The sequence below is a fragment of the Copadichromis virginalis genome, linkage group LG15 (genome assembly GCF_057382275.1).
Source record: "Copadichromis virginalis isolate Kocher_CV1m ecotype Utaka linkage group LG15, C_Virginalis_male_GT1.1, whole genome shotgun sequence".
Classification (NCBI taxonomy): domain Eukaryota; kingdom Metazoa; phylum Chordata; class Actinopteri; order Cichliformes; family Cichlidae; genus Copadichromis; species Copadichromis virginalis.
The window spans coordinates 25,800,215-25,818,929 of record NC_140632.1 but is presented as its reverse complement, the minus strand read 5'-3'; the positions used below and the strand labels follow the sequence as shown (position 1 = coordinate 25,818,929).

General features: G+C 44.7%; 1 protein-coding gene across 1 annotated transcript in view; it reads left to right on the top strand.

Annotated features, from left to right (window-relative positions):
• Window positions 1-18,715, top strand: part of nmbr (neuromedin B receptor) — an 80,835-nt gene that overhangs the window by 21,437 nt on the left and 40,683 nt on the right. The window contains exons 2-3 of the mRNA XM_085432692.1: window positions 4,544-4,685; window positions 15,380-15,595. Of these exons, the coding sequence (XP_085288818.1) occupies window positions 4,544-4,685; window positions 15,380-15,595 (358 nt within the window). The remainder of the gene's footprint in view (window positions 1-4,543; window positions 4,686-15,379; window positions 15,596-18,715) is intronic.

The following is an 18,715-nucleotide window of genomic DNA, read 5'->3' as shown; positions in this document are numbered from 1 at the left end:
GGGGGAGAGAGAAAAAGAGTTAACACGGCATAAGCTATAGGCGGCAGCAGGGTAGAACAGAGCCACACGGTTTTCCTACCGTAGTAGGTTATTTTGTTGAGGATAAGTTAAACCTGACCACTCCTGTAAGATGCAAACTGTGGAAAAAATTTTTTGTTACATCTTTTCACATCGGAGTCCCGTGGAGTTCTTTTTCCTCTTCAAACTGACGTACGCGAGTGAAGCACGGGAAAACTGGTCTCACAGCTTATACAAAACTTCTTGGCCATTTTCTGATGGCCATGCAGTCTCCTCTTCAGGGTTCACCGTGAGGTCATAGTGGTGTTCTGCCTGCACTGCTCAGGTGGTGTAATGAAAACTTGTTGACCTTAATGTGATTAATACTAAGAAAATAATCAATGATTTCCAGAATGACAGCAGTACGCCAAAAGCTGGAATCATACACCGCGGAAAAGTCTAAATTGCGGATACTCGGAAATAAATATCAGTGTAAATCCGATGCAGACAAAGTCAGTGATTAAACAAGGAAAACAAAGAATTTACTTGTTGCACACTATTTCTTACCATTTCTAAAAATATCTTGTGTCATTTCTTTATTATTTTACAGAAAGTCTTTTAACATTTTCTTTCATGTGCTGCAGTGGGCTTTCTGTGAAGGACAGGGATAGCTCAGTAGGTAAAGTGTCCCTGTTTTATTTTGTCCCCCTGTCTTGTTAGATTCTGTTCAGCTTTTTCCCCAGTGTGTCCTTTCTTTCTAACTACCTCATGTGTCTATTTAATGCCTCAGTTTTCCAAAGGTCTTTGTTTTTCTTCATGGTGCACTCCTCTGGGGGTGTTTCTTTTGGCTCAAAAGATGCATGTCTGGCTCAGTTTTGCTTTGTATTTTCTGTGAGTTCTAGCAATTAAGCTATCCTTTCCTGTCTGCTACATAGCGTATCATGACAAAAATCTCTTATTTTACTTTTGCTAAGGTCTAAGGTTTGAGCTAACAGGTGCGGCTGTTTAATTTAGCTAATTGAAGTCACTGTACTGTATTAATGCTGTTTGTTTGGCAAATACTGCTTGCTGGAGTTTTAATGAGTGAATTTTCTGGATGTTATTTCTGTTACGTAGCATTAATGTGCCAGTGTCTGTCTGTATGATGCAAGTGTTCAGTTGATAGATATTGCTAACCAACCTTGCTAATATTCCAGACTGATTTGAGGCAAACTGGTTCACAGGTTCAACATTTTAGCCCTATAGTTTTAGGCAGGACTCAGACATGCTTTAGAAGTTATCAGTAAAATCTGAAAATCGTTTCTAAAAACCTACAGGAAATGTGTGGCATGAACTGCAGTATTGTAACCTCAAGAAAATAAAAGCTGACTCTTTTCACCTTGGTGGGTTAAAGCAACTTATCGATAATGTTTTTTAATTGGAGGAAGGAAGACAGAGCAGCTCCTTTCAGGTCAAATGAAACTATTAAAAAAAATTGTTATTTAACTTTATGCTATCAAACTAGTGGACAAGGGTGGTCTTAATGGGACAGATCAAAGTGACATCTGATATAACCTCTAAATGCCTCAGACAGCATTTCACAATTTCTTTTCACTATTTCAGCAGGTGATAATCCAGGGACAAGCTAAAACAAAAGGATCCCTTTGTCCTCTGCATAGCAGGGAATGCGATGGGATGTTAGATCAATTTCCAAAGACAACTAGTGTCAAGAGAAATCAAAATAATCAATCAAAAATTGAACCTTGGGGTACACCACAGATTTCAGATAATGATGAAAATTAAAACCAACTCAGTGTGGCAAAGTTAATGCAAACCTGTGCTTCAAGAAGGGCTATCAAAATAGCATTTGCCTATGTTAACCTTCCTGCCTTCTTGGGACCTTTTTGTGCCACTGCTATGTGTTAAATGGCTGCCATTTCCACTGTGTTCAGTGGAATATAACCAAACTTGCCACAGGATAGTTTTTACCTGTCAATGTTAATATTCCAGTGTGAATTCCTTAAATCAGCCTAAAATGGCTGAGCAGCAGAAATCCCCACACCCATCACCCTGGGGACCATTTTCTGCCCATTGACTTCCATTATAAACGCTATTTTTCAACCCCAAATTATCATCATATGATTTTATTTTTTCTTCTTTTCTTGGATGTCAATGAAGACTCAGGGCCTTGAAGTTTTAATTTTTAAATTGCAAAAAAAATGCAAAAAAAATAATGGCAGGTCAAAATGTATGTTGGTGCCAATCTTTGGTCCATCTAAAGGCCTACTTATAATGACAATCACATATTACTTCAACTGGTTTTTTGTGGAAATATTTAGTTTCGTTTTTTGTTTTTTGGGGCTTATAACACAGGGCGCTCATGTAATAACACTGGGATTTGAAGGGTTAAAACAACGAAAATATAATTAAAACTTTACATGAATATTTCAGGGAGAAGTAGTTTTACAAGGTTGGCTAATTTAAAGTGGAATAAAATATGGATATATGGTCTTTTTATGGCGTGGCTGAGAATGGTCCCTAGGGTGATGGGTGTGAGTTTTTTAAAGGATGGCAGGAGGGTTAAGTGTTTTCATGTGTCTGCACTGTCCTGGTTAGTTATAGTTCCTCACTTCCTGTTTTGTTTTGGTAGTCTTTTGAGCTCCTGTGTGGATTTTCTTTAGCTGATTGTTCACTCAGTACTGTGAGTTCATATTTGTCTTCATTCATAGATGATTTGTAACTCTGAGCCTAGGTGTTGTAGCACTAACGGGTCTAATCTTGTTGCCCTTATTGGAACACAGTTTTACTCTTGATTTTGGTGTTGCATTCTAAAACAGATTGTTAGTAATTGTAAAGTGTGCCTGATATGAGACCTGACCATCCTCAGCATTATAATGATGAGGTCTAACAATATTGCAGTGGCTAATCTTAATTATCACTATGAGTTCTTTCTGATGAATATGTTCTCATCAAAGAGGTTGAAGAGGTAAATACTGATGTGTAGAAAGTGTGAAATGTAAAAAAATAAAGTGTGTATATATATCTATATATCTATATCTATCTGAGGGTTGTAAATATTTAGAAGTGAACAGTAGGTCAAATTATATTATTTGCATCTTAGACTGATAAGAGTTCATTTCATTGTTCAGATGAGGTGCATCTCTCTTAACGTTATTATCTTCCAGTTTCACTGGGATGTTAATCTGTCTGTGCAGTGCAGTCATCAAATGCATGACAGCGGCAGATAGGAAGTTGAAACTACTTTTAAAAACAGGTAGAAATGACCGAGGGGCAAAGTGAGTGGATGAGCTTCAGTCAGTGTGAGAGTGGCAGGAATCAGAAGGGAGTGGAGCAAAAGGGCAGGAGAAAAGTCAAGAAACAGGCAGGGAGGCAAAACCTGGCAGCTGATCAGAGAGGAAAGGACACCGAAGCTGCAGCAGGTATATGATAACAGAGAGCCAGGAGTATGTGATTATCATTGAGATAATGCTGTCAGACACCAGAAGCCAATGAAAACGCCTGCAGATGTCTCACATTGTCCTTTGGAAGTTGGATAAAATGAACACCAACTTAAACATTTGACATCATTCCTCCAACCAGCAGCTACACAGCAAACAGAGTTAACCCCTGAATTATTTAGTTGATGTTTACAGTCATTTAAATAAATTCCCACCCTTCAAACAAGCCTTAAAGTATGAATATTTTAGCTGTTATGACTACAAAAGCAAATCTCCATGTTTCTTCATCCCTGTGTGCAGAGACTGAGACATACAGCTATGTGAAAACAGTTTTCAGTTTCTTTGTCTCTGTGTAGACAAAGAAACCCTTACTGTAAGGAGGGAGCAAATACCTGTAAATGCATTTGGTTAGTTGATCCTTAACAGGCATAAGTAAAACTGTAAATGTTTTTGCAGTTTGCTGATCTGGAGTGTTTAGGTGTGTTTTAACATAATGCCACAGAAAAGTGAGCTTGAATTCGTCCACAGTGATGTGATGGACTGAAAATCACACAGAAAACAAATCTAAAAGTTATTGATGCTAAACATAAATCTACAAATGACTGAAAATGTTGTGTTCTGCAGTCTTGAGACTGAAGAAGTCACTTGGATGAGAGACAAAATGTTTCTCCCGCTGAAAATGCTACGTCCAGATGAACAGAATCAACTTTGTGCGATTTCCTTAGCTGGATGGCTGGGCATGTTACAATTACATGGACAATTACTGCATCATTGGAATGAGGGGAGTTTGGAAGGTGTGAGGAATCAGGTAGCTGAAAATGGGAAGAATGAAAAGACTGGAGAGGAGCAGTGAGGGAGCGAGCTACTTGTGGAGAAAGTGTAAGACTTTAAGTTTGCTGCTGTTACCCTGATGTTTCATCAGTGTCCACAATGAAGAGCAGCTTGTGCCCGTTTTAAAGTGTGAACTGGGCTGTAAATGTTTTTCTTTCACATAAGATTTTAAATAAGTTAACTGTTTTTGTTACCTGGATACATGTAAAGTGTTTTATCATGTTCTTATTGTTTTATTCCATAAACGTTTTACTGACATTTCCCCCCATCCCTTGCAGGTATAAGGCCATAGTAAACCCCATGGACATCCAGACATCCAGCGCTGTCTTCTGGACGTGTCTGAAAGCTGTTTCTATCTGGCTGCTTTCCGTCCTGCTGGCTGTTCCTGAGGCTATTTTCTCCCAAGTCGTCTCCATGCAGGTACCATAACGTACATCAACTCCTGCAAACAGTACTAGTATTATAAGTTTCAAGTTTTATTGTCATATACAGATAAACAGTGTAGCCACATTTACCCGTAACGAAATTCTTTGGCTCATTCTCCTCAGCTTTACATGAACAAGGCGACAACAACTACAACTACAGCAACAAATAACAAAATACTAAACTATAAAATATTAAGAGAATTTAAGACAGTTATTTGGTATTTACATTTTGTGAAAAAAAACTTGCGCAGTGAGGATTTTAAAGTGGTTAAAGTGACAGTGTGTGTAGAGTCCAGTAGTTGTAGTGAGTGTGTAATAGTGTGTGCAGAATGTCAGCAGTCCAAAAGCCTGATGGCTTGTGGGTAGAAACTATCTCTGTGTCTGCTAGTGCGGGTCTGAATGCCCCTGAACCACCACCTATCATCATCAATTTCAGGAGCGGGACCACGCCTCATTCACGCCCCTTCCGGCCTCAGGCTATATATATATTCATGCCCCCCCCTTTTTTCCCTTCTCTTCTCATTTTCCTTCTTTCACTTCTCGTTAATACATAGAGTTTGACAGACCACGTGACTTTCGCGCATTGCATGCCGGGAACTCGTGGCAAAACAATCCAAGTACCGCATCAAACGCAAGCATTTGCAGCACCGCAAAACGTTCATTCTCCGGTTCCAATACCTTCTTGCTTTATCTTTGTGCCCCAAAAAAGTTATGTACACAACAAAGGAGAACAATGCCGGTCCGTACAAAGACAGACTTTATGAAAAGTCAAAGAAAAGATACGAGGAAAAAATCAATCGAGTGAAAGGGTTAGACCCGTACGAGCACACAGAGTGGACAAAATACGTTAGCGTGCTGCCCAACTTTCACCACACTCATATTTATAATTATACGGTTCTTGGAGTGAGTGCATACACTCATTGTCATGGTGAATTGGATTAAAGGACTCAGGTGCGAGACTCCTTGCAGAATGACAGTGGATTTATTTACAGTGAAAAGGTGAGTTAACAGTTCGAGTCTATAATCCAAAAAGGGCAGTGCAGTGATACGGCGACCTCTCCTCACGGTGACAGTGCAGTAATAATCCACAACAACTCCTGGTGCCGGCTCCTCCTCCAATCCTTGAACCCTGGAGGCAGACGAGAAAAAACACACGCTCAATAACGAAAACGTCCTCTCCTTCACAAACCGGGTATGCTAATCATGACTACGCTACCCGGTTTAGTTCAACGTTCCAGCGTTGGTTGTGACTCAACCGCCCCGTTAAATAGGTCTGCGCTGGCAAGGTAATTCTGCACAGGTGCGATGATTCTAGCTTAGGACACTCCCCTCCGGTCAACTGCCGTTCCGTGCCACGGCTTCCGGAAGTACATGTTCCAGCAGAAAAACACATGCCCAGGATGGAGAGGAGAACACGACACAGTACACACAAACACCACAACAAATTGGCAAGACGATCAGTGAGGACCGTCTAGCCATGACAGTACCCCCCCATTAACGGGAGCCTCCCGGCGACCGACCAAATTTGTCAGGGTGCCGGCGGCGGAATTCCTTCACCATAGCATCATCCAGAATCGCAGACCGCGGCACCCAAGCACGCTCTTCCGGACCATACCCCTCCCAATCCACCAAAAACTGGAAGCCCCTACCGCGACGCCTGGCATCCATAATCCGCGTGATGGCATAAGCAGGAGCGCCGGCAACAACCCGGGCGGGTGGCGGGGGCCTGGAAGGCGGGCACAAAGGGCTGGTCCGGACCGGTTTCACCTGGGAAACATGAAACACATTATGAATCCTCATGTTGCGAGGAAGGACCAAACGAACAGACACCGGATTCAACACAGCTTGGATCGAAAAGGGCCCAATAAAACGCGGGGCCAACTTCTTGGATTCAGTTCGTAAGGGAATATACCTGGAAGAGAGCCACACCTGCTGTCCAACACGATAGGCAGGGGCCGGAGTGCGGCGACGATCGGCCAACCTCTTATTCTGCGCCGTCGTCCTCAACAGAGCCGCCCTGGTGGCGCGCCACGCCCGCCTGCAGCGTCTCATATGATGCTGAACAGAGGGAACGGCCAGCTCACCTTCAGTGATGGCAAGTAATGGTGGCTGGTACCCCAGCGACGCTTCAAACGGAGACACACCAGTGGCTGCCGACGTGCTGGAATTGTGGGCGTACTCAATCCAAGCCAACTGGTCACTCCAGGTGGATTGGTTCGAGGAAACCACACAGCGTAACATGGTTTCCAACTCCTGATTCGCCCTCTCCGCCTGACCGTTCGTCTGAGGATGAAAACCTGAAGACAAACTCACACAGGCCCCTAGTCCTGAACAAAACGCCCTCCAGACCCGGGAAGTAAACTGGGGGCCCCGATCAGAAACAATGTCTTGTGGAATCCCATGTAACCGAAAAACATGCTCGGTAAGGAGCCGAGCCGTCTCTAAGGCAGTCGGGAGTTTGGGCAATGCCACAAAGTGCGCCGCCTTGGAAAAACGATCTACAACAGTTAGTATGGTCGTGTTACCTGATGACGACGGTAGACCAGTGACAAAATCCAAAGCAACATGCGACCAGGGGCGCTTGGGGACTGGCAGAAAGTGCAAGAGACCGGCCTGGGGGGCACTGGGGGTCTTATTGCGAGCGCAGGTAGGGCAGGCCGCAACGTAGTCCCGAACATCCCTGAGAAGAGAGGGCCACCAAAACAAACGTCGCAGGAAACTCACGGTGCGGTTCTTACCAGGGTGGCAGGAGAACTTTGCTGTATGGGCCCAGTGTATAACCTTGCCCCGGACCGTTGTGGGGACGAACAGTCGTCCGTCAGGGCCCGTCCCTGGGTCCGGCTCCTGTTGCTGGGCCTCTTTAACCATCCTCTCGATCTCCCATGTGATAGCTCCCACGATGCATGTGGCGGGCAGAATGGGTCTCTGCTTCTCTCCGTCATCCGTGTGTGGTGCAAATTGGCGTGAGAGAGCATCGGGTTTCGTGTTGCGTGATCCTGGTCTGTAGGTTATAGTGATATTGAAACATGTAAAGAACAGGGCCCACCTGGCTTGACGTGCGTTAAGACGCTTAGCTGCCTGGATATACGCCAAGTTCTTATGGTCCGTCCAAACCACAACGGGGTGTTCACTTCCCTCCAACCAGTGCCTCCATTCCTCCAGGGCCAGCTTGATGGCGAGGAGCTCCCGATCACCCACGTCGTAATTCTGTTCCGCTTGGGTCAGCCGTCGAGAGAAGTAGGCACATGGATGCAGCTTGCCACCCACCCGCTGGGAGAGAACGACCCCCACCCCCGAATCCGATGCGTCCACCTCCACCACAAATGGTCGGGTGAGGTCAGCCTGGATCAAAATGGGAGCAGAGGAAAACAGTTGTTTCAAACGAGCAAATGCCTGCTGCGCGGAACTAGACCATAGAAAGGGCAGTTTGGGAGAAGTGAGTTGTGTGAGGGGAGAAACCACCTGGCTAAAGTTCCTGATGAACCTCCTGTAAAAGTTGGCGAACCCAATAAACCTTTGCAGTTCTCGACGCGTCTTGGGTTCGGGCCACTCCACCACTGCCTTCACCTTAGCAGGATCGGCTCGTAGCCGCCCCTCCTCCACAATAAACCCCAAAAACGGCACAGACTGAACATGAAACTGGCATTTCTCACCCTTGACGAAAAGTCGATTTTCCAGCAGACGCTGCAGCACCAGTCGCACCTGTTTCACATGTTCGGCTCGAGTCTTAGAGAAGATGAGAATGTCGTCTAAATAGACAAACACAAAATGATTAATAAAGTCACGCAGCACATCATTAACCATTGCTTGGAAGACAGCGGGGGCGTTGGTGAGTCCGAATGGCATGACCAGATATTCGAAGTGCCCCAAATGGGTGTTAAACGCCGTCTTCCATTCATCCCCCTCACGAACACGAACCAGGTGGTATGCATTACGGAGATCGAGTTTGGAGAAGATAGTCGCCCCTTGGAGTAGTTCAAACGCTGAGACAAGAAGAGGGAGGGGATATCTGTTCTTGACGGTGATCTTGTTCAGGCCCCGAAAATCAATACAGGGGCGGAGAGACCTGTCCTTCTTCTGTACAAAGAAGAATCCAGCCCCCAGAGGGGATGTAGATGGGCGAATTAAGCCGGCAGCGAGAGAGTCTGTAATGTAGCGCTCCATCGTCTCACGTTCAGGCTTTGAGATGCTGTAAAGCCGGCTGGTGGGTAATGGGGCGCCAGGGTGCAGATCTATCCCGCAATCATAAGGGCGATGAGGCGGGAGAGACACTGCTAGGTCTTTGCTGAATACTTGAGCCAGGTCGTGGTACTCTGGAGGGACGGCTGAGAGATCGGGTGCCTTCACCTGAGCCGCCGGATTTAGGGGCACTAAACTGGGCACCGCTGCACGTAAACAATGTTCATGGCACCACTCGCTCCAGCCTGTCACGCGTCCCTGAGCCCAGTCAATCTGCGGATTGTGCTGTTTGAGCCATGGGAACCCCAAGACCAATGGGGTGCCGGGGGCTTTAAACAGAAACAGGGAAACTCTCTCAACATGGTTACCAGAAAGAACTAAAGTCAGATCGACAGTGCGATGGGTTATTGCCGCTAACGGGCTGCCGTTAAGAGCTGAAACCTGAAGAGGCTCCCGGAGAGGAACCGCGGGGAAGCCCAACTGCCTAGCGAGCGATTCATCCAAAAAATTTTGTTCAGCTCCAGAGTCCACTAATGCACGGCACTGGTGAGTGTGAGATTGAAAAACCAACTTAGCAGAACAACTCAGATGGGGAGCAATGTTCATGGTCGCACCCGTCAGTACTCCCACAGCTACTGACGGGCCTGGTCGTTTCCCCGAGAGGGGCATGCGTCAGCAAAATGTCCCTTCTTTCCACATGCAAAACACTCACCCGTCTGGCGTCTCTTCCTCCAATCTGTGGAGCTCAACCGTGCTCCGCCTAACTGCATCGGCTGCTCCTCCTCTTCCGCTGACCGCGGGTCCGTCCCCTTCCACTCCAGGGCCGGTAATCCAGTCCGCCACCCAGCGCCTCCCGGTGTCCGCTTGCTGAACTCCCGAAGGTGATCGTCCAACTTAATACATAAATTAATCAATGCACTCAAGGTTTTAGGCAATTCTTTGGACGCCAACTCACGCTTCAGTCCCTCGTTCAGACTGTTCAAGAAAGCTCCCCGGAGCGCCGTTTCCTCCCAACCAGTCTCCTCAGCAAGAATCCAGAAATCCACCGAAAAGTCAGCGACACTCCTCCGGCCCTGTTTCAAAACAAACATCCTATGTGCCGCACTGTCAGGGTTAGTTCCTTTATCAAAAACACTTCGAAATTTGCTCAAAAAATCAGTGTAGGAAATCTGAGGCTGGGAGTTTAGGACCGCTTGTGCCCACTGCAAGGCTCGACCTGTCAACAGCTCCACCATCAGGGTGATTTTAGAACAATCAGTGGCGTAAGCCTGAGGCTGCTGCCTAAACGTGAGGGCACACTGCATTAAAAATCCCCTACTCTTGTCCAAATCTCCGGAAAATTTTTCTGGGACTGGCAACAAATGTTCACACTGTGGCGGAGGAGGGGAGGGGGGCAGTGGGCAAGCAGCAGCGACGTTGATCGGAGGTGGCACTGGTAAAGGCCCCCCAGCAGCTCCAGGTGGAGATAGCAACATACCTTTTAGCTCTGTCACAACCTGGATTAGCGATGATTGCTCCTTGGAGAAATGTTGTAACATGTTCTCATGGCGTTCTAGTAGCGCCGCCTGGAGCGACAGCTCGCGCCGCCAAGGTGCCGAGTCCGCTGAGTCCACTTGGCTGGAACGTTCTGTCATGGTGAATTGGATTAAAGGACTCAGGTGCGAGACTCCTTGCAGAATGACAGTGGATTTATTTACAGTGAAAAGGTGAGTTAACAGTTCGAGTCTATAATCCAAAAAGGGCAGTGCAGTGATACGGCGACCTCTCCTCACGGTGACAGTGCAGTAATAATCCACAACAACTCCTGGTGCCGGCTCCTCCTCCAATCCTTGAACCCTGGAGGCAGATGAGAAAAAACACACGCTCAATAACGAAAACGTCCTCTCCTTCACAAACCGGGTATGCTAATCATGACTACGCTACCCGGTTTAGTTCAACGTTCCAGCGTTGGTTGTGACTCAACCGCCCCGTTAAATAGGTCTGCGCTGGCAAGGTAATTCTGCACAGGTGCGATGATTCTAGCTTAGGACACTCCCCTCCGGTCAACTGCCGTTCCGTGCCACGGCTTCCGGAAGTACATGTTCCAGCAGAAAAACACATGCCCAGGATGGAGAGGAGAACACGACACAGTACACACAAACACCACAACAAATTGGCAAGACGATCAGTGAGGACCGTCTAGCCATGACACTCATGAAGTTTAGTAACTTCAGGTCACTGCAACAAGCCCAGGTACAGTTTACCGACGGATGGGACAGGACCTTGAAATGCACCGTGTAGAACGAAAGACCATCGTACATATCATAAGTTTACCAGTCTCACAAATCGTCTTCATAAATACACATTCGTTAACCGTTTATTAATAGGACCTTTGAGCTCAATGGTAATTAATTAGTAGTGGAAATAATTTCTGGTACGTGTTACAGAAATGTAGCAGTGACAATAATATTGTATGCTGTAATCGCACTGGGCAATTAGTGATACTTTTACTTGTTAAGCACCTTGGCATACCCTTGGTTTTTAAGTGTGCTTTATAAATAAAGTTTATTATTATTATTATTATTATACAAAACAACTGTTTTATCCTGGGAATAAAAGTATATGTTTTTGTCAATGTACCATAATAACAGAAGCGAAACACAATATTGTGTCAGGACAATTCACTATTTATGCACAATAAACAAAGGAGCATAACGCGACAATTTCTGTTCAGCGCCAGACTTGCTTGTAACCTATATCACCAATTATGTTAAGAAAAATGACGTATTAACTAGGGGTGCAACGATACACAAAATTCACGGTTCGGTTCGGTTCGATACTTTGGTGTCACGGTTCGATATTTTTTCGATACAAAAAAAATGTTCATGCCTTTTTAATTTGTCATTTATTAAAATTATAAATATATATTTTAACTCAAAAGTACAGTTTTTAAATTTAACCCTAACCCTTGTGCGTGTTTTTTATTTTGACAGCGAATGCGCACCTGCGGACCACTTATGTGCAGCCCTGGTTATTTAGCTCGTCATATTGCAGCCACAGAAATTATTTTGTCCATGAAACCATAAAGCTGCACTTTCTTTTTGCCTTATAGTCTGATTTGTCATAACTTCTCCGTTTTGTGGTAAGCTTTTCTTTGGCTGTCACTTCTTCACCCTGACCTGTCTTATTTGGCTCAGCAGAACTGAAATATATATCTGTCTGTGAAGGTTCTCAGTCATCCAGGTCATCGTAGTCAAATATAAATCCTGCTGCTTTTACACACGCACTCACATAAGCTCAGCGATTCTCTGCGCGATCAACCTCTCACATGTTTAAGCTTGCTGCGGGAGATTTCACTTGTCATGTTTGCATAGTAAGCTAACGATTGATAAGACGATGTCAGAGGAATTGGTGCACAAATTATCATCACTCACAGATCAGTGCTGTCGCTCTCTATACACAGTTCGCACGATTGCAAAGTGAAAGCAAAAAAAACAAGCGCAAATTCAAACGCGATTTCAATATGTCACATATTGACAGTGGCTCACCGATGCCAATGACATAATTACCCAGCTACATTTCCGAAAGAATGCAAAAGCATTGACATATATTTTTCCTTCCTACAATAGCCCGACGGGCAGGGCAGAGATAGATTTTGGTAGCCCGACTGGAAAAAATCGCTAGCTCCAGGACGTTGGGCTAGCGATATTGCGAGCCCTGTATCTGATTGAGGAATCACTCATCTTTGGAAAAGAGAGTTTATTACAGAGAAATGGCTCTTTCCAAAATAAAAGCTATACTATCCGCTTCTTCTGGGCTATATTCTCAGCAGCATATTAAACAGCTGTCTAAATGACTCGGCTAAAGTTAGTAGCATGCTTGTTGTTTTTGTCTTTGCACTAGGATGATGTCGGCGTAAATGTGCAGTCATATTCGTTGTGTTCCCACTAGTGCTTTCAGGTTAATCTCGTTGAAATGACCTTAACGCCACAACACGGCAAATCTCCGTTAACGAGCTACCGCCGATCGCCCCGTGCATGGGGCTAGACGGCCAACACGTTAACGAGCTAACTGCGCTAACACACTAGTTCCCACCCATGTAATTGAGCATTGCATGGCACATCCAACATACTGTTTTACTTTAGTCCATGACTCGCTTACCTTCAGGGTCATACGTCACATGAAAACCAAAATAATTCCAAACGCCAGATCTGAATGAGGGTGGGGGAGGTCCATGTTGTAAGGAGAGCTTAACTTCTGTCTCGCTAGCTTGCCCTGCGCTCTTCCTTCTGACGATGCTGTCTGTGTTGAGCGCTCAGTGAATCTGCGTTCGACTACTCCGCCTAGGCTGCACTGTCGACCCTAGGCGGAGTAGTCGAACGCAGATTCACTGAGCGCTCAACACAGACAGCATCGTCAGAAGGAAAGTTGATAAAATAAATTACAAATTTTGTATTGTTCGATACATATGCGTACCGAACCGAAAGCACTGTATCGAACGGTTCAATATCGATACGAATATCGTTGCACCCCTAGTATTAACTACTACAAAACACTTACCTTTGTGTAAATGCTTGGAGCAGACTAACCTGTGAGCTGGAGGGTTCTGGGACGTTATATTTGGTCTTTGAATAGAATAGAATAGAATTAGAATAGAATTCAACTTTATTGTCATTGCACATGCACAGGTACAGGGCAACGAAATGCAGTTTGCATCCATCCAGAAGTGCTTTAGTGATATAGATATATTACAATATATATTAGCAATAATATAGATATGTGAGTATATTACAGAAATGGGTCTATTATGGTATGTTATAATGTACACGGTATGAAGTATGTTGTGAATATTCTATAACTATAAGTATGTACAGGCTGTAGTGAGTACAAGCTATGTACAGGATATGAATATAAATATGAAAAACTATACAGAATATGAAATAAATAACTTTACAGAATCTGGGATATACAGCTATACAGAAATGGGAACTATGCAAGTTGTAAACAGTTGTAGGATTAAAAATTATCGAATGTACAGAATGATTATTTACACAGAGCTATACAGTAGTGCAGTTAAGATAAGTGAGGGTGTAGATAGTTTCTACAGAGGCTATATAAAGTGCTAGTGGTTGTGAGTGGTGGTTCAGTCCATGTTATTATTGTGTTTGAGGGTACAGTTGTCCATTGTGGGTGTGTGTATGTTCAGTCCATGAGTTTAACGTGGGTCAGATGTCAGGAGGCAGAGTTCAGGAGTCTGACAGCTGTGGGGAAGAAGCTGTTCCGGTACCTGGTGGTCTTAGTCCGGAGGCTCCTGTGGCGCCTCCCAGAGGGCAGGAGGGTGAAGAGTCCATGTGATGGGTGACTGGGGTCTTTGATGAATTGGCTGCAATCCAGGCCATCCGTCGCCTCTTTGTTACTTCGGAAACATGGCTCAAACAATTTCTCTTCAACGACGTAATCCGATAACAACCGATCTCTTTACCCGTCGGCTTCCAGTGGCTGTCATGCGACCAGCTATTGCAGTTAATAATACAACAGCTTCTTGACATTTTTTGTGTTTCTTTTTATCGCTGTGTAATGTAATTTCAATTGAAAGCCTGCGTGCGCTAGTACCTCTTGCCACGAGTTCCCAGAATCCTTTGCGGTTTTACCCCTGAATGACGTCACATTCTCAAGCTCTATGGGGATCTGCCCGGCCCGGGAGCCGCTGCCAGTCCCCTTTGAGGCCTTCAAACCGCAGCACCAGTTCATAGTTCATCGCTTATCGTTACTGAGGATGTGGTCCCAGCTAGTGAAGTACTAGTACAAGTATTAGAAAATTCTGCACTGGCCTCAGCATCAGACCCTCTGGAGAGAAATGTGCAATGTCATTGGAGGGTAAAACGCTGCAGTCCATGTTCCCCTCCTTTACCCGAACACGTCTTCACACTCCCCCCTTGCCCCAGTGGCCACAGGCTGGGCATCGATCTGCTGCGTTTTCGTGCTGGGATGGTGGATGACGAGAGCTGATGAAATGTCTCTGCTCGCTGATGTAAGAAACGGATTAGGGCAATCTCACGCAGGGTGACACAAAACAACCAGGATCGTTGTTTCTGAGCGATTTATAGAATATTAACGTGCTGCGTTTCCTCTGTCAGAGGAAACATTTAGTTTGTGTACCTGCTGCGTCCACGCTGTTGGAAACGAGTTTCTGGTTTTCATTCTGCCCCCTCCCATCCTGTATTTGTTATTTGTTTCCTTCTTGCTTCATTTCTCTTCACTGATTTTCTTTCTCTGTTTATCTGTTCCCTTTTTATTTCTCCTCCCTCGTCTTCATCACACTGAATACTTTTCTACATAATCTCCTCCTCTCCATCTCCTTGTTTCATTTCCTCATTCTTCCTTCAGCACTTCTCGGACATATTATTCATCTTAATGTGTCTAAGAACAAAAACACTTTCTGTTCTATTTCCTTTCCACTCCTCTCTTTTCCTTGCTGTCTCCTCTTTGTCCTCTCTCCTTTCCTAATTTCCTCTCCTTGTTTCCTCTCAGGGTCACAGGGACAACACAAATGTCACCTTTGTGAACTGCGTGCCCTACCCGCTGTCCAATCAGATGCATCCTAAGATCCACTCAGTGATGATCTTCCTGGTTTACTTCCTCATCCCTCTGGCCATCATCTCTGTGTACTACTACCACATTGCCCGCACGCTCATCAAGAGTGCCCATGACATGCCGGGGGAAGTCAGCGAGCACACCAAGAGACAGGTGACTGCTGGATGATGAGTGAATGAGTGAATGAGTGAATGAGTGTCACGTTGTGCCATGGAGAATTTCTCTGGACCACAAAGAAAACATAAAGCTGTGAAGTCACGCAGGAGCAAAGTGAGTTAATAGCCTCCTGTGATTTGTGAATCTTGGGGGAGATAAAGCTTCTGTAGTTATGTTTAGGTGAGATCGACTCGGACGTGATGCTTTTTGCACCCACACCTCCCGTTCTCGGCAGCTTTGGAGGCCTCGGTAAACAGCTTGGTCATGAGGGAGGCTCGGCGCAGAGCCTGCGCCAGCCGAAATGAGTAATCACTTTACACAAGCTTGATCTTCACAGATGGAGGAGAGATCAGGCGGAGGGGAAGGCTGAATTATTAAAGCCCAACCGGCAGCAGGTCAGATCAGGTGTACACACTCGGTGAAGGAGTGGCAGAGCTGGGAGTCCCTGCTGTGTCTCCAGAGCATATGCTGACAATAATCAGTGCTGATGGAAAGTCCAGTTTAATGTTCTTCATCACTCTGATGCAATCAGAGTCTGGTCATACTCACCACTCTGAGTTTCTCTTGAAAAGAAAAGTTTTTACTTCCTGTCTTTCCAGCCATCAGTCGGAACCGACACTTCCTGGAGGTTTTCCACATTAAAAGCCTGATTCTATGCGCCATCTGTAAGTCTTTTATTTTCCGTGAACTGTCTGTGCTGAGTGCAGTCAGTCACACCGTGAGTAGAGCTGTTAGCATTGCAGAACCACTGACAGAGCTGACAGAGCCTGAGACAAGGTTTGTTTTGTTCTTTGGAGATTTGACTGGACAAAAACATTCAGATCAAACTCCGGCAGCTCTGACGCGCTTAATGTTGACTTTTTCTCTTCTCAGTAAGACTTTACCTGGAGTCACTGTGAAGGTTTCACTCATTTCAAGTGACAGAAATGGACGTTTCAAAGAAACTACATCAGACTAAACACACAAACTGGAGTTTATAAAGGTATAATGTGTGACAGAAATGTGTGTATCTCATGCATACTTCAGACTACATGCTGCTTTCACTCAGTTTGTGTTTCTGTAATCAGAGTTTCTCAATGTCTCAGATCTCTCTCGACTTTGCATTTTTCTAATCACATTTAACTTCCGCTCAACTTGATTCGCCTCACTCTGGATCTGAACTGTGGTTGTTAAAACTTAGCCTGAGACGTGACAGTGACTGGCCTCAGACTTGGTCTGAGATCCCACTGAGCTCAGACTAATGACTTTGTCTCTGGGAGCAATGCGTGTTCAGCAGGATTGGTGTTGCAAGCTGATATAAAGGCTAAGAATTTGTGCTCCCTCTGCTCATTTTTGTTTGTAGTCATACTATAAATCTAGTTTCATAAAAAGGAAAAACAAATAAGTAAATAAATCAACACAAAATTATAGCCAGTGATTTTTAGTTTGAGAGGAGTAATGAATTACAGTGGAACCAAGCCAGAATACAGGGAGTGCAGAATTATTAGGCAAGTTGTATTTTTGAGGAATAATGTTATTATTGAACAACAACCATGTTCTCAATGAACCCAAAAAACTCTTTAATATCAAAGCTGAATGTTTTTGGAAGTAGTTTTTAGTTTGTTTTTAGTTTTAGCTATTTTAGGGGGATATCTGTGTGTGCAGGTGACTATTACTGTGCATAATTATTAGGCAACTTAACAAAAAACAAATATATACCCATTTCAACTATTTATTTTTACCAGTGAAACCAATATAACATCTCCACATTCACAAATATACATTTCTGACATTCAAAAACAAAAAAACAAATCAGCGACCAATATGGCCACCTTTCTTTGCAAGGACACTCAAAAGTGTGCCATCCATGGATTCTGTCAGTGTTTTGATCTGGTCACCATCAACATTGCGTGCAGCAGCAACCACAGCCTCCCAGACACTGTTCAGAGAGGTGTACTGTTTTCCCTCCTTGTAAATCTCACATTTGATGATGGACCACAGGTTCTCAATGGGGTTCAGATCAGGTGAACAAGGAGGCCATGTCATTAGTTTTTCTTCTTTTATACCCTTTCTTGCCAGCCACGCTGTGGAGTACTTGGACGCGTGTGATGGAGCATTGTCCTGCATGAAAATCATGTTTTTCTTGAAGGATGCAGACTTCTTCCTGTACCACTGCTTGAAGAAGGTGTCTTCCAGAAACTGGCAGTAGGACTGGGAGTTGAGCTTGACTCCATCCTCAACCCGAAAAGGCCCCACAAGCTCATCTTTGATGATCAAGACTCACTCTCATTTCATCAGTCCATAAAACCTTAGAAAAACCAGTCTTGAGATATTTCTTGGCCCAGTCTTGACGTTTCAGCTTGTGTGTCTTGTTCAGTGGTGGTCGTCTTTCAGCCTTTCTTACCTTGGCCATGTCTCTGAGTATTGCACACCTTGTGCTTTTGGGCACTCCAGTGATGTTGCAGCTCTGAAATATGGCCAAACTGGTGGCAAGTGGCATCTTGGCAGCTGCACGCTTGACTTTTCTCAGTTCATGGGCAGTTATTTTGCGCCTTGGTTTTTCCACACGCTTCTTGCGACCCTGTTGACTATTTTGAATGAAACGCTTGATTGTTCGATGATCACGCTTCAGAAGCTTTGCAATTTTGAGACTGCTGCATCCCTCTGCAAGATATCTCACTATTTTTTGACTTTTCTGAGCCTGTCAAGTCCTTCTTTTGACCCATTTTGCCAAAGGAAAGGACGTTGCCTAATAATTATGCACACCTGATATAGGGTGTTGATGTCATTAGACCACACCCCTTCTCATTACAAAGTTGCACATCACCTAATATGCTTAATTGGTAGTAGGCTTTTGAGCCTATACAGCTTGGAGTAAGACAACATGCATGAAGAGGATGATGTGGACAAAATACTCATTTGCCTAATAATTCTGCACTCCCTGTACTGTGTGTGTGAATGAGAGGGAGATGGGTGGGAAGATTAGCATGCAAGGAATGGATGGAGCGAGGGTGGATAAGCTTAAATACCTGTGCTCAGCCTTTTGCTCTTCACACAGACTGTCCACCTGCAAGAAGCCAAAACCTGCTCAAACATGATTGGTCAAACACGACTCAGAAAATACCAATAAATCTGTCT